Raw genomic sequence first — 15618 nt, forward strand, 5'->3', positions numbered from 1 at the left:
GACTTCTTTGGTTTTGCCAACAGGTCAGGGTGAGAAGTGGGAAGCAAGGGTTTTGCCCTGGGCTGTGACCTTCTCTGCAGGAGTGGGGAGGGAGGGTGCAGATGCCTAGGTTCTGGGTGTGGCACCTCTTCTGCCCTTTTCTGGGTATTAATCCCCACATAGAGGGAATTCTAGCTCCTTAACCTCTTGCCAGCCAAGGCTTAGGTATTCTTCAGAGAGAGCCACAGATCGGGGCACCAAAGCATCAGGGGATAATTGAGAAGGCAGCTGCAGAGGCTGGAAATAGACCCAGAGCCTCCATGCAAGGGGCCCCATAGAAAAGAAGGTCTAAATCCTCCAGACAAGCTCTCATCTGGGTGGAAAGGCTGAGCCAAGGCCTGGGGCAGCAACACAGGTGGAGGCTGGGGCTGCTGTGGTGGAGGATGGGCAGCAGAGAGCATCTTGATGAGCTACACTGTGGTTTGTGAAGAAAACAGGGAAACTGAAAAGAAGCAGGCAGGAGCCCTGACCTCAGGGAGGACTGGTGCCACGCTCGTGTTCTTGTTCATGCTCATTCTTAGCAGGGCCATTAGTAGCGAGCGTCTTCTGGGTGGAGGTGAAGTCAGACACATCTGAGTGTGGAGCTCGGCTTTGCTGATACTTGCTACTGGATCTTGAACAACTCACCTGTCTCTTTCAGACTTTACTCTCTCAGCCCTCAGGGTGGGATAGGGATAATACTCCTCTCTTTGGTGCTGAGCAAATTAACTGCCCACTTTGCTAGTGTTATGGACATTTCCCAGGAGGTGGCAATCTTCTAGGTGTTTGCAGATAAAAACATATGTGAGTAGACATTATTACTACTTTCACTGAATTGCTAAGGAAACCAAGGCACCGTGAAGTTAAGCAACTTCCACAGTTCATATAGTCCAGATATGGGGAGACTGGGCAAGCAGCCTTCGGAACAGTATAAAAAACAGCCTAGTGCTCGTACATTTTAATAGGATATGACTAATATTTATAATCATCTCTCTGCCTAGGGCCAGAATTATAGCTGTACATCTTAAATATTTGCTTCCCTTAAAACTTGTAGAGTCACATTTCATTAAAATCCATTTGCATTTGTGGGAGAAGACAGATGTGTAAGATTCTTTCATTTTACTGTCATAGAAATTAAGAAAATATATTTCAGCTTGATATTCTCAGTTTTTTCTGTATGTGAAACTTTTTTTTTTTTTGGATAGAACTGAAAAACAGTCTCTAAGGACCTTTGAGTCTATTAAGGGTTCTCCTGGGATTTAATTGCCCAGACAGAATTTATCTAAGCTAGGGACAGGTGGGACCTCGTGTGTGTGTGTGTGTGTGTGTGTGTGTAGGGGGATTTGGGTAGGTTGAGCTGGCAGGATCTAGAGCTAGGGCCCTGGGCAACGTAAGGCTGACAGAGCAGGGAGATTAATCAATCCCCCACTGTGTAGGAGTTACATATCTCCCACCCTGACTTGGTTTATGACTTTGTACAAGAGCACAGAAGACTTCCTTCAGAAACACTGCCCTGAGCCTTCAACCTGGCCCCAACGTTAAGAGGCAGCATGCACCAAAACCACCCAAAGATTCCAAAGCAAATGTGGCTCTGAGAAAACAACCAAGTATTTCACAAGGGACAACTCTGAGTTTTTAGTCCCAGAATCACCTGGCTGCTCCCTTCTTGGTCATTCCTCCATGTCCCTGAAACAGAGGGGACTCAAGAGAAAGCACAGAAGCAGAGAGGTGGCTGAATAAATCAATCCCATGTTGCCCCTATTAACACAGGACAGTGGGAAGGTGAAGACTTCGCTGCTCTGTCACAGCAGCGTTATGTATAGGTAACAGAAAGGGCCACAAATTTCCACTAGTCCCATACCATATTTCAATCCCCTTCCTCTTAAATTACATAATCAATACACATATAAATGCAGCTCAGAATGAAGTCTCAGTTTCTAAATGAAGACATGATCATGTTTTTCACTAGGAGATGATGGATCACCTGGGTAACCAGATTCAGCATTTTCTATAAGAGACTCTAAAACAAAGAGGTTTTAGATGCCATGTTCTGGACTAAGGAGAAGAACTACATGACAATCTGACACAACTCATTCCTTCCTTTGTGAGACGCAATCTTCTACAACCTTCCACCACAGGAGGCCCCTCTGTGCTGTTTTGCTCCACTGGTTTCTAGTGCCCCACAGAGATTAAGAATACATTCTGGAATGAAACTGCCTAGCTCCAAATCCCAGCTTTGCTATTCCTGCATGTGTGGCCCAGGGGCAAATTTCTCTACCTCCCTCTCTGGGTTCTATTTTCTCATTTGTAAATTGAGAAAAACAGTACTTCATTGCATTGATATAAGGATTAAATGTGTTAATGCATATAATTTTGTATTAACAAAACTCAGATCCAAATAAAGATTAGCTATTAACACAAAAGCTGTTTTTAATTAAAAAATAGATAATAACTGGGAACAGAAGAGGTTGTATATTTTTTTAAAGAAAAAAATAGATGCTGTGGGGAGACAGGACAGATGTTTTTAGAAACTGCATGTTGCAATAATCAAAGACAGCAAGAGAGTGGAAAAAAAATAAGGTCTACTATATAATAGCCAAGATCTGAAAATGATGAAGGCCAGGGGTCTAATGCCGTCTAACAGCTGTACCTAGTCCTTGAGTCTCCCAGCTGCTGGCTACTGCACCAAACACACTAATTCTAACTTTCCATGCACTGACTGCAGCCACAATTTCATCTTAGAGAAAAAAGCCACAAACCAATGAAGCACAAAAGACCAGTTTTCTTTCCCCTCTCCTAGGGAGTGGCAACTCAGGTATACCCTGCATATACAAGGTAAGTGGCCCCTTGCTTGAGTCAGGGACTTTTGCCAGTGAAAGCCAGACATTTGGTCCATGAGCTCCACTGCTCCCCAAATGATCTGCACGTTAGCTGGAAAGGCTAATGAATGGCATTTGGTTTTCTCACTTGGAGATTCAGACTCAGCTCCAGTCTTAAGGTTTCTATTTAAATTCAGAATTGAATTTCCCCTGCAGGAAAGAGCATCTGGATCAGGAGGGCATACATCTTATTTCACATATGTCAAGGGATGAAAAGGATTGGACTAGAAAAGTGTTTCTTCATATTAAAAAACAAAATAGAAAAAAATTGTACAAACTTTCCCATGGTTGTCTCCTCTGCTTCTCTGGTTTGGAGTTGCAACTGGGTCCTAATTGTTTGATGGCTTAGCAAGGAGAGATGGGGATTGTCAGAAGCTCATCCCAATGGTATTGCAGCCTAGTATGAACTGACAAAACGGCCAAGTTCTAGCCGGATCTAGAGCTGGCCAGGAAAGAGGGTGGAAGAAAGGAAAGGATAGAGAACATGAAGGGTCAAGCCACACTAGAGTAAATGCTGTGGGTTTTCACCATTCATTTCCTGTTCACCATATGCGAAACTATGGCCACTAAGGGGTCTGTCAACTTTGCCAATTTGAAATTCACAAAGACAGGTTGACTTGAGGTGGGAAATGCTAACCAGTGCTTAGGTGTCACTGTATTCAAGGTCCTGTAAGAGCCAACCAGGGCTTTCATCACAGTGCTATCAATGGAGTCAAGGTTCCATGAGAGAGGTGAGTTGCTCAAGGAGGTTGGGCAGGGATGCCAGGGACAACAGCTAGTGAGCAACAGATTGGTGTGGCCTTTGGAATTTAAAGTTAAATTTTAATTAAAAATAATATCTCACTATTTCAGTGACCCTCCCAAGTTTCTGTATCTGACACACAATCATTGACTTCAAGACATGCTGTTGAATGATAGGCTGCCTATTCTCTGAAAACAAACTCTCGTAACTCCTCATGGTCAATCTGTCATTAGTAGAGTCAATAGACAAATTTACATTTTTCAGGATAAAATTCCTGTTTTCTTCCATGATTTATCTCATTCCATAATTGCAGTTTTTAATTTATCAGCAAATCCTCTGTGTGATACCACCAAAAACTATTCTAAATTCACCAATCACTTCTTACTATCTCTATTCAAAAACCCCACTGAAGTCTCACCATAGGCTTCTGACTTGGTCTCCTTACCACCATCTTACTCCTACAGAGTTTTTCCTCCACTGGGTAGACAGGATGATTTTCCCAAAGTATAAATCAGAAGATGTTACTCTATGGATTAGAACTCTCTAGTCGCTTTCCATTGCACCCATACCCTTACCATGACCCTGATCAGACCTGATTTTCTCCTGCCAACTTCTCTGAGCTCTCTTTTAACCACATACTCCTTTCTGCACCAGGCTCCAAACTGGCTGTTTCTCTAATGTGATCCATTAGATACTGTTCCTGTCTGCACACCACTATTCTTTTCATCTGGAACTTTCTCCTGGACCCTTGTAGGGAGTCGCCTTCATGATCTGAGACTCCTTTGAGATATGTCCCCTGGCTACCCTCACAAAAGCCAGTCCTTTGCCTTCCCCACCTGTCACCCTCAATCCTATCGCCCAATGCATTTCCTGAAAGAATTTTTAAAAATATTATTTGACCACTTTTTGGTTTGCTTGCTGTTTTCCTGTGTTCCTCCACTGATCTACATGCTCCAGGAGGGTGGTGGCTTCTCCTATCTTGTTTATCTTTTATGTCCTATGCCTACACATAATACACAATGAATGGAAGGGCACATAAAATCACTAATTTTGTTTCATGACTTGTCTCAGGTTATGATCAAAGAGCTTCTGCTCTACACTTAGTCCCTTTCATAAATGGCCAACACTACTCTTCCTGCCATGCTACATCAGGGTCAGGCAGACACCATGGGCTCTTGGGGAGCTCACAGCCTAGTACTGTTATTTTCTCCTGGGAGAAAAGAGATTCCCTATACCTCTGTAGCCACATCAGTCATTTCATCATTGCTGGGGATGTTTTTGGATATACATCTTCCTATCAACCTTGATACTGCTCTTTGCTTACTCTGGCTTATGAGGCTAGAAGACCAGCATTTCCCTGTGTTTCCTGGGAAACACGGTTTGTCTGTCAGCTCAGATGGTATGCTCCCTCTGCTTGGATAGTGACTCATGTTCAAAGCAGTACCTGAATCAAAGCCTACATTTTAAGCAGTGCCATTTTCTTAGAGTGGAAGATGGCATTTTTTCATTGTATTAACCTATTAGCCTTCGCAGAGGGTTCTCTCATGCATTCGCTCTTGCATTCTCTATGGACCTTACTATGCTTTATTTTTTTCCACAGCACTGATGTCCAACTGACACAACATAGCTCCTCCCTGTCTCACTATCTGTCTCTATTAATATCTCACTCTCTCTTTTTCTCTCCGTCCACCCATCCATCCTCCCACCTATTCATCCATTTACCCTTCTACTTTTCTACTTACCTATCATCAATCAACCATCCTTTTTTGATATTTAATATCCTGCAGGCCAATTCTAGAATGCTATTTTTTTTCCACCGGTTTCCCTCTGGTAACCATAACAGTGCTCAGTAGACAATGGGCAGTCAGTAAACATTTGTTAAATGAAGGTACTCAAAGAAGGACCATAATAACTATTTTTGCTCAGAACACGATCAATGGATATTACCCTGACTTTAAATTCACAGATTATAAGGAGACAAAGCACCTTTCATTAACATTATCGTACAAAAAACAGGCCTGCAAGTGTTGGGAAGCCTCAGACCTCAGGTGCTGATTACAAGTCAATGCCTGGGCCCTTTGAATGGTGGAACTGCATGAAATGTGGTCTGTTCTGTCATAGCTCACACACGCCCAGTACAAGTGGGGGTGACAAGAGGTAAGACCAGGATTGCTCTGGGCATAACAGCTGAAGAGGCAGAGGTAGCTGCCTTCAGTGTCCTTCTATACATACACAGCACTGTTCTTGTGCCTTGCTAATATTCCCTGTCCCCTTTATCTTGGGAATCTTTCCCGTGGGGTGGTGTTACAAGGCCATAATTAGAATTCTTCTCTCTTCATTGGTATGTTGACTTTGCCTGTGCATAAGGGGCACACATGGAAGTGAGGGGTCCCTGTGACAAGTGCTGCGGTTCCTGGGCCTCTCTGACAACTTTCATGGAACTCAGGAGGGATGTACACAGTCAAGATGGCCTGAGTCCACCAGAAGCACAGGAGCTCAACTAAAACCACACACTCCAGACAAGGTTGAAAGAGGCAACTGATGGCCCACTGTTCTCTTTTCCCCCACTCACACCACTCTGTTGCCTTGAGAAGGTAGGCCTCATGGAACTAGAAAGGCTCTGAGGTGTGAAGAAGTGGTGGGGATAGCTGCGTTATGGTAGGAGCTTAGGGTGTAAGACCTCTGGTCTAAACTGAGTCTTTGAGCCAAGCTTCAGAGAGAACCTTCCATTTCTGTGCTGCTGTCTGAGCCCTGGAGCCTCAGTTTCCGTACTCGCTAGTTCTGTGACTGACAAGTTACTTAAGCTCTCTGAGCTTCAGTTTCCTCTTTTGCAAACAGTGTCCTCCTCAGAGAGTTCTTTGAGGATTAAGTGAATGAATATATGGTACAAGGTCAGCACCATAGATGTGTTTGTTAAAGAGATACATTAATAAAACCAACACTTTTCCAGCCAAAATGACTTTTGTCTTCATTATGTTCATCCTTCAACTCTGGGTTCAGCTACTTAGCTGGGGAGAGGGGCTTGGTTTCACACTGTCTGTACTGTGTTTGGCACTGTGTACCTCTTCCTGTGTTTTTTCCTGAGGGGTAGCCTGGCTTTGGTTCACTTTGGCATAAGCCAACATGACAGATTCCCACTGATTGCCCCACCTGTCTGTGATGAGAGGCAGTGATGGAAGCATTGTGTCCCGGAAAGAAATGGCTTTGTCTACAAGATGGACTCTCCTCTCCTCTAGGGAGGATGCTTATTTGTAATGGTGGTGAGGTGCTGGGCTCCTCGTGCATTGACAGTGTGTGTCAGCATTGAGGGCGTGCTCTCCAAGGATGTAGGCAGTGACCTAAAACTCACTTTCTAGGAGCGACACGAGGATTAATTGCATGGAAACAATGCTCATCCCCAGCTGTCCAGGACTCTGGCTTTTCTCTTCATATTTCCGGAATGGAATGATGAATCTCAGATCTCAGTTACTGCTGCACTCAGTTTGCTGGGCACCAGGGAAGCGACCTCATTTTTTTCTGTACAATTCAAGATTGCTGTTTCTGAGCACCTTTCTTGCAAACCCAAATGTGAGCAACAGCACGAATAAAACATTGCCATGACTACTCTAAATCATTTCTAATGGCCCTACTCTCTATTGATTCGGAAATAAAAACAAATTGGACACAAGGACTCAGAGGAGTGGTTGCATGTAATGATTTAGAGCCTGCCTAGACAATGGAGTAAGACAAGGACCAAACCCCAATGAACACATGGGCAAAGATCAGACTTTTCACCAAAGACAGCAGATAGGCACTTGACAAGATGCTCAGTATTATGACTCATCAAGGAAATGCAAATTAAAAGCAGTGAGGTGCTATTCATTCTCCCTAGAATGGCTAAAATTAAAATGAAGCAAAACTGATAATACCAAGTGCTGGTGATGATGGAAAGTCACTTGAATCTGACATATTAGTGGGAATACAAAATGGTTCAACTACTTTGAAGGCAGTTTGGAAGTTTTTTGTTTTTTTTTTTTTAACAACTTACTTACCACACAACCCAGTAATCTTACTAGGTAATTTGCTCAAAATAAACAAGAGCATATGTCCATAGAAAGTCCCATGGCAGATTTGTACATCCTACCATTTTGTGATGCCAGCCCAAGGAATGCAGTCATTGAGGCAGGCCACTATATCACACAGACTTTTGGCACTTATCTGCTTCATTTGATAATCAGCCATCAAAAACTATGTATTTTGGGTGGAACTGATGAGAATCTTATGTCTGAGAGAAGAGAGAAATGGGAGAGTGGTTCTGGATTAACCTAAATCAATTAAATAACTCTAGTTCCTTCCCCAGAATGATTAGCAGGACCTGAGTTTGCCGAATCAGATTTTTGTTTGATGATGTTAAGTGGAGAGAGGGGGATGGTGTGGGAAAGGAGACATTCTCTTTCTCTTTTTTGGACAATGTGGTATATATATTCTGACAATGCTATAGCCATTTTCTGTTATGAAGAAAAACTAGTTTGAGGAAGGGGACAGAGCAGACTAGAGACAAGAGAATAATAACAATGGGGCTGGAGCCCTGATGAAACCATGCCTGATATCAACTTCCCTCTGGATTCTTCAAGAGTACCAATACATTCTCTTCATTTAAGATGTCATTTGGAGCTGGATGCTAGAGGCTCATGCCTGCAATCCTAGCTATCCAGGAGGATCGTGGTTCAAAGCCAGCCTGGGCAAATAGTTCACGAGACCCTATCTCGAAAAAACCATTCACAAAAAAGGGCTGGTGGAGTGGCTCAAGGTGCAGGCCTTGAGTTCAAACCCCAGTACCACCCCCCCCAAAAAAAGTGTCATTTGGAGTTGGAGTTTTTGGTTACCTAAAACTAAAAGCTTCTTAACTAATCTAGATGTGGCTCTGATTTCAGCAGATAGTTCAAAGAGGGAGAAGAAGCCAGAAACGAGTTCTGTGAACCAAAGTCAAAGCCAACAAAGATCTGGGATAAAGATGTAGAGGCAATCTAAATGGAGCAGGACAACGCTGGGTAGGTGACCTTAGAGGAACTCTGGGCCTGGGAAAAATTGTCTGTCAGGAAGATCAGGTGTGGGGCCATGCCAGGACTTGGCCTTGGCTGGGAAAGAGTGGGAACAGCCAGGGAAAAGAAACTACCAGGGTCAGTGAGGGAGACGGCCTCAGGCAGATGGCCACTTATAGGATTGGGACATCAAAGGAAGCCTGTTCATGCCACTGGGTGTCTTCCTGGGCCAATGTCAGTCTCAGAATTGACTGGCAATGAGCCTGCAGATGGAGCTTAAGCAGGTTCAGCTGCTCTTCTGATTTAGTTGGCCTGGGACTGGAGCTAGGGATCTGCATTTGGACAGGGATCTGCCTCCTGACAAGCAGCCTGCAGAAGACACTGGGAGGAAATGAGTGTTACTGGGTGATAATCCAGTGAGTGCTCCACAGGACCTGGCTGTGGCCTTGGTTCACTCCCATACCACACATTCTGCTTTTCTACCACTCACAGGATCATGTATCAAAGCATCCTAATCCTGGGTGGGGTCTGTCCTGCTTCTGCCCCTTAGTTTCTCAATACATCACTGATCTCTTCCTCACTCCTTCATCTCCCTCTCTATGGTGGATAGAGAACCTTCAACCTCTACTTTTAGGTTTGGCAATTGGTAGTGAGTGGTTTTCAGCCTTGCTGTCCTTTGTCCCCAGTCTCTTGGGGATCTGAATTATTTCCAGAATTGAAACACAATGGGTAGGGTGTTGGGTTTTACTGGAAAACAATAAAGTGGGAATCAAGGTGTATGGGGTAAGCTGGGGTGGTTTGTGTGTCTCCCATTGTTTTTCAGCCCAAATCATCCATTTGTTTGGTGAAAGCAAAAGCCCCATTTCAGAAGATGCCATCTGATTAAAAGAGAAGCTTCTAGATGCACGTTGGTTGGGCTGAGTATTTCCATCATCCGTCTGGGGTCACTACCATCTTGCTGATATTTTTTTGTGTTGTCCCCTGATCCTATATCCTAAACTTCTAAAGAATGCATAAAATCTCAGGCTAGTCATGAGAATGCAGCAATTATATCTGGAGATTTTTAAATCATAGGTTCCCCATGTGAAAAGAGAACAGATTTGGGGTCAGCATTTGGTCAGTCTTAACTACCTCAGTAGATCCCCTTTTCAAGCTTTTAGAATCCATTTCCTTGTCTGTAGTAAAGAAACTCAGTGAGTGTATTTCTACAAACATTTGCAGAGCATAGAGTGTGGTGTCTGCACATTGGAGAAGCTTAATAAAGAGTATCTGGCATTTTTTAATATTAGAAGAAACTGTCTAATCTCTCTCCGATTGGGTGCTGAGGATCTAACCCAGGGCCTAGACAAGTGCTCTGCTACTGAGCTACATCCCTATTCCATGGCCCAGGATTCTGGAATTAATTCCATTAATTCCTTCAGTGGAGTTGAATATGAGACCAAGCAGGCAGCTTATTTTAAGACTTAGTTTTGAGTTTGTAGCAAATGTTTTATGGGTCTCCTCTTATCTCCCCACATTTAACACTTCGGGTCCTTCTGATAGTCGACACTTGTATCTCTGGCTGGGGTTTACCCTGCCTGTGCCCAGTGACCTGGAGTGCTAGAGAATATATGTTCTTTAAGAGGAGTCCTTAACCAACAAATTATGTAAGTTGGTGGAGAAATACCCCAGCTCTCTCACCACTTCCATGAGGTCACTTAGCCACCCGGAAGCCACTGTTTCCCAGTTCCCACAGATGCATTAAACCCCAGTTGCCCACCAGTATAAGTTGCTTGCTAGCACATTTTCCATGACTGCCTTCCCTTTCCTACCTCACTTCCTCAGTGTCTTATTGGCATTTCCTGTGGTCACCTTTTAAATTAACTATTGCACTTGAATCTTTGTTTAGAGTCTCCTAGGAGTACTGAAACAGAGGCATGTTCCAATTCAGACATGCAGCTTCTGGGTGCTGTTCTGCTTTGTGTAAGTGAGCCAGCTCAGATAGGGTGCTATCTGAAGAAAGGTAAACCCAGCCAAGATTAGATGGTTCTTGCCAAAGTACATCAGGCACATCCCGAGTATGCCAGGAGCCAATGTGGGAGCTCGTTATAATAAACTACAGCCATCTGCTGTCCCATAATAATTGGAATATGAAAGTCCTAATCTGGGATGCAGTTAAACTGTTTACTCTCTGTTTGTGGTTATGTATTTAAAGCCTAACATGCGCTGAATGGTGGATTTAAATTCATAAGCACATTGTCTTACAAAATTGGCATGCAGTCCTTTCAATGCAATATGCAAAATACATTAGGAGGTTGCATCAATATCGTGTTTTCTCTTTGTTGTTATTATTCTTTGTTCTTAAATAAAGAAAACTGGTAGGACCACAGCCCTGTAAATGTCTTGCAGGGATGCCAAGAACAACTCTAAGAAGCAATTTACTTCCTGTCCCATAAAATTCCCCCAAGCACCTTAGGCGAATGCCGAAACATTGGATATGTTTGCAAACTGCAAATACAGCAGACATTTAATTACATTGAATTCATCAAAACCCTAATTGAGACAGGAGCTCAAACCTTACAGCTTAATTACTTTTAATTTCAGATGGGTAACACACTTCGTCATGTACTGCCCTTTATGCTGAAATTCGTTAGAGGGAGGCCCATGGGCGCTTACTGGTAATTCTCCCAGCCAAATGAAAGTGGGGATCAACATAAATAATAATGCTAAGTGAGACCCATGATTGGTTTCATTAATCACTTCAATTCCCAATTTCCACCCTTTGCCATAACATTCCACTGCACCAGCTCTGCCGCCTAGGAAGGCTTCTCCATGTGCAAAGGCTAGGCAGCTTTCATTTCTTATGGATTTTCTTTTCCACCCACTCATCGGACAGCGCAGAATTCAGTACCAGTCCTCCGAGATCATCCTTCTGTCAACATCTCCTCATTTTGATTCTCATTTAAAAGGTCTTCTGCATGACCTTCTCTTTCCTTCCCACCACACATCTGGTGTGAACCTCACAGACTCATATTACATAATTCCACCAACCAGGTGGTCAAATTATCACTGTGACCTAGGGTGGAATTTGGTGGTGATCAGGGGTTGGTATCCTGAGAGTTGATAACTTCTATTGACTTGCCCTGCAGTCTAGGTGCTCTCAATGCTGAGCATGCTAGCTTTCATCGTTGTGGCAACACTAGCAAGTAGGTGTGCTATACCTACTTTAGAGGTGAGAAGACTGAGGCTTTGAGGGCTGAAGTAACTCCCCAATGTACCTCAGCCAGAAAATAACAGAATCAGGATTCAGTTCCAAGCCAACCAGATTCCCCAGCCCATGTTCCCTCTAAAACATCATTTTGCTTTCTTTGAGAAGACTTTAGGGTTCTACAAAACCTTGAAAAAGAGAACTGGTTGGAATTGGGAATCTCTAAGAGGGCACAGGACAAGGATAGTCAGAAGGAAGAGTTGGCTTCATATGTGGACTGCTTCTAACAACAAACCTGCTTGTTATTTCTCTCTAATCATGCGGACCTTCTGGAGGGGACAAAGTGACAGACACCAGCATTTGCTGAAGTCCAGACAATCATGTGCCTTGGATACAGCTGCTCTAACTAAGCTGGTGATGACCTGCGTTGCTGACAAATTATGTGCCACACATGCATTTGAGCCGTTTCCTAAATAATTAGTTGTGTGACACTGACTAGACACCACCCAGTCATTTGTTTCATCTCTTTACATTAGCTCTCCTTCTTTGGGCTCACTTTTGAATCAAGCTTCAGGTATGAAAGACTAATGATCTAATGACAACACTAATAATGGCCAGGCTAATAATCATACTGCTAATGGTGACAATGCTAATTAAGAGAGTGCTAACAGCAACAGATTCTGCTGGTGTGACTCTTCATCTCTGGAAGGCAATGAGAAGGCATCCAAAGCAGAGGAGAGCCAGGAGAGTGCAGATGGCACTGAAGGCAGTGGAGGAGACACATTTTCTTCTTGTTGTTTGGCAGTAACCACATACATAGAAGAATTGAAAAGCCTTGTTGTGTGGGTCACCAAAATCTAAGAAAACAGATCACTGGGAAAATAGAAGACATTCAGTCTAGTGAGTTGGACAGAGCTCAAGCATCATGAACAAAAACAACTGTCCGGGAGCCCCTTAAAAGAAGTATACTGTCCATCCGGGGGCCCTGGAGCTGATTCGTAACAAGATCAAGGTGTCCCTCTCCCTATCACTTGGAAGGAACTAACACACCAGGCAAGCCAGACAAATCTATCAGCATGAAAAAGGTGGCAGTAAGAAACGGGTCATGGAGCACAGCCATGGTGCACCTGAGTGTATCCTACAAGGAGACTGTCAAGTCTGCACCATGGGGTGCCCCACTGGCTGCTGAAAGAAACAATGGCTGCCACAGTGTGTGGGAGAAAGTAGCCAGGAGCTGCCCTTAGCCCTTCATGCCAACCAGCCACTGCTAGCAGGATTGGTCCTGACCATACAGAGGTTGTTGATTGGGTGATTAAGGCTGCCAGGTTCCTCGAAACTGCAAAAAGAGTCACTTTGGGATTTCTAGACGTTAGTTTTCCTAGAAGACACTGAGTCTTGGCTATTTGTGCAGAGAACACAGAATTTCTGTAAAGAAATTAGACTTTCAGAGCTGGCAGGACAGCTGCACACCCTTCATACTTTCAGATGCTGCTTCACCATACTGTGACCTTGGCAGCCACAAGCCTCACACTTACTTGGTTTCCCAGCAAATTGCCAAGACTTTGCGAAATGTACACTGACATTCATGTGGGTCAATCTCAGACCCACATGATATCCCCACAGCAGTGGGTAGAGTGTAGGCCTGCAAGAACCCTTGGGACCCCAACTAAAGCAAACATTGAAATAAAATAAAATGCCCCATCACTGTAGAAAGACAGGCTGTGTCTTAACCAGGGCCCACTGCAAATTATTTGTAGCAGAAACATTTCTGTCTCTTTCCTTAGCCCTCTTTCTCTCTTATTTCCTATGGGCAAAACCATACCCAAAATTGTTTTAGATGATCATGGTTGACATCAGTATAAGACGAGTTTGACACTTTCAAATTTGGAACTTGAATCTTTCAGGCGGGTTAACTTTTTTTATGTGGAACTGGGGAGTCTAGATTCTATCAACCTGAGACCAGGCAATCATGACTTCAGAGTTTTTTCACTCCACCTCATCGAGCCTCCAGGGGTGCAAGACTCCAAATAACCACTGCCCAAGACCACTGGGCCCTGATGTGGGTATGTCCCAGAAAGACAATCCCCTGCCTCCTCCCTCAAGTCCTCCCACCCCCAGATGCCAGAGGAGTCATCAGTCTTACCTGCCCTGCAAAGAGCCCACAAACACCGATGATGCACAGGATATTGAACACGGCAGAGCCCACGATTGTGCCAACTCCCACGTCACCTTTAGTGATGAAGACCCCTGAAACATAGATCCAACATCAGCCTGACTGTGGTGGCCTACCTGCATTTCAAGCTGGGTCTGGGGGAATCTTTTATGAGTTCTAGACTGTTCTCAAGGCCTACAGGAAACAGCCAAAGTTGGAGGAAGCTGTCTAATCTATAGAGAGGAGACTGTTGCTTAGCAGCATTGGCCCTGGGTCTAGAACAAGTTCACGTACAGCAAAAGCATCACTTAAATAAATCAACAGAAGAGTGGCAGACTGACGCTCTGCTTGGGCCCCTGGACTTCACTTCCTGTCAGTGGTAGACAATCCAAGTCTGGAGATTGTGTATCCCCAGAGCCCTTTTCTTTTAGATAGGGAAGGGCTGAGATATTCCTCTTGGTCACCTACCTATGACCGATGTGAACAGCTCTGGGGCCGAGCTGCCTGCTGCCATGAATGTGGCCCCTGCTACATCTTCACTGAGGTGCAGGCGCTGTAGAGGAGGAAAGACAAATCACAGGTAAGTTGGGATCCCACCTGAGAACACAGGTGACCATGACTCCTGAGGTCCAAGCCCTGAGAAAGGAAGGGCCAGGGCTCTTGGAGGCCTGGGGCTGGTCTTAAGCCCTCAGTGCCTCTCAGCCTTCTTCTCCTTCTAGAGCTTGACCACATCTACTTGTCCACACTGCTGGACCAAAACTCCTCTCCTCAATCTTCCTCACCAGCAGGATTAATGGGGAGGCTGCATATCTTCATATAGTCAAAGGTTCTGGAGAAGATCTAGGGGTTCTGTTCCATACATGTTGCACATACTCTGATTTTTTTTATTGGCATAATAATCCAAACCTGTGAACAAAATACCATGAGTTTTGCAATACTTTGATGATTTCAGGCTAAATAAGGCTTATGGTGAACAGTTTGTGAAGCTTCATTCTATAAGGATTAAGGAGGCTTTTGGGGGTATACCTGTGAGGATTACTCTCCTGAAACCCAGTCCCCATTCTTGGCCTTCAAACTCTTGGAGACAAGAGTGGAAGTAGAGACTTGAGACTGAGTAGGGGATTGATATCAGCTCTGCTGAGATAGTCCACACAATGGACTCTCCAGGTCACTCTGTTTGGTAAGTCAAAAGGTGATTTGCAAGAAGACAAGGCAGACACACATTAGAGGTTTGTTGGCAGGTTTAACTTCTTCAGTCCATCATGACCCAGAAAGTAAGTTGCTGGTTGTCAGTAAGCAGCCACTTTCCACATGCTGTCCCAGCAAAGATGGGCCATTCTGGAATGCCATTGTCCTCTTCTCAGTGGCACCAGTGGTTGCACTGTCTTGCTCAGCCATGGAGGGGCAGCGTGGCCTTGGTGGACAAAGATTGACGGGCAGGAGCCCTAATGGAGAATTTGATCTGGGATCCTGGATCCTTTAGTTCTGGACTCAACAGCTCTGGACTCACGTGGGGTACTTAAGAGACTAAGATCGAAGTCAACACTGAAAACTGGCTGGAAGGGATGCTCATTACTCTATTCTCATCAGGAAGGAGACTGCAAGGATGGCAGCATGAC

General features: G+C 44.3%; 1 protein-coding gene across 4 annotated transcripts in view; it reads right to left on the reverse strand.

Annotated features, from left to right (window-relative positions):
* Positions 1-15618, reverse strand: part of Slc24a3 (solute carrier family 24 member 3) — a 499789-nt gene that overhangs the window by 104917 nt on the left and 379254 nt on the right. For all 4 annotated transcript variants that reach the window (XM_074074249.1, XM_020170610.2, XM_074074251.1 and 1 more), the window contains 2 exons: positions 14468-14552; positions 13991-14094 (listed from right to left, as the gene is read on the reverse strand). In XM_074074249.1, coding sequence (XP_073930350.1) covers positions 13991-14094; positions 14468-14552 — 189 coding nt within the window. The remainder of the gene's footprint in view (positions 1-13990; positions 14095-14467; positions 14553-15618) is intronic.

The sequence above is a fragment of the Castor canadensis genome, chromosome 5, assembly GCF_047511655.1.
Source record: "Castor canadensis chromosome 5, mCasCan1.hap1v2, whole genome shotgun sequence".
Classification (NCBI taxonomy): domain Eukaryota; kingdom Metazoa; phylum Chordata; class Mammalia; order Rodentia; family Castoridae; genus Castor; species Castor canadensis.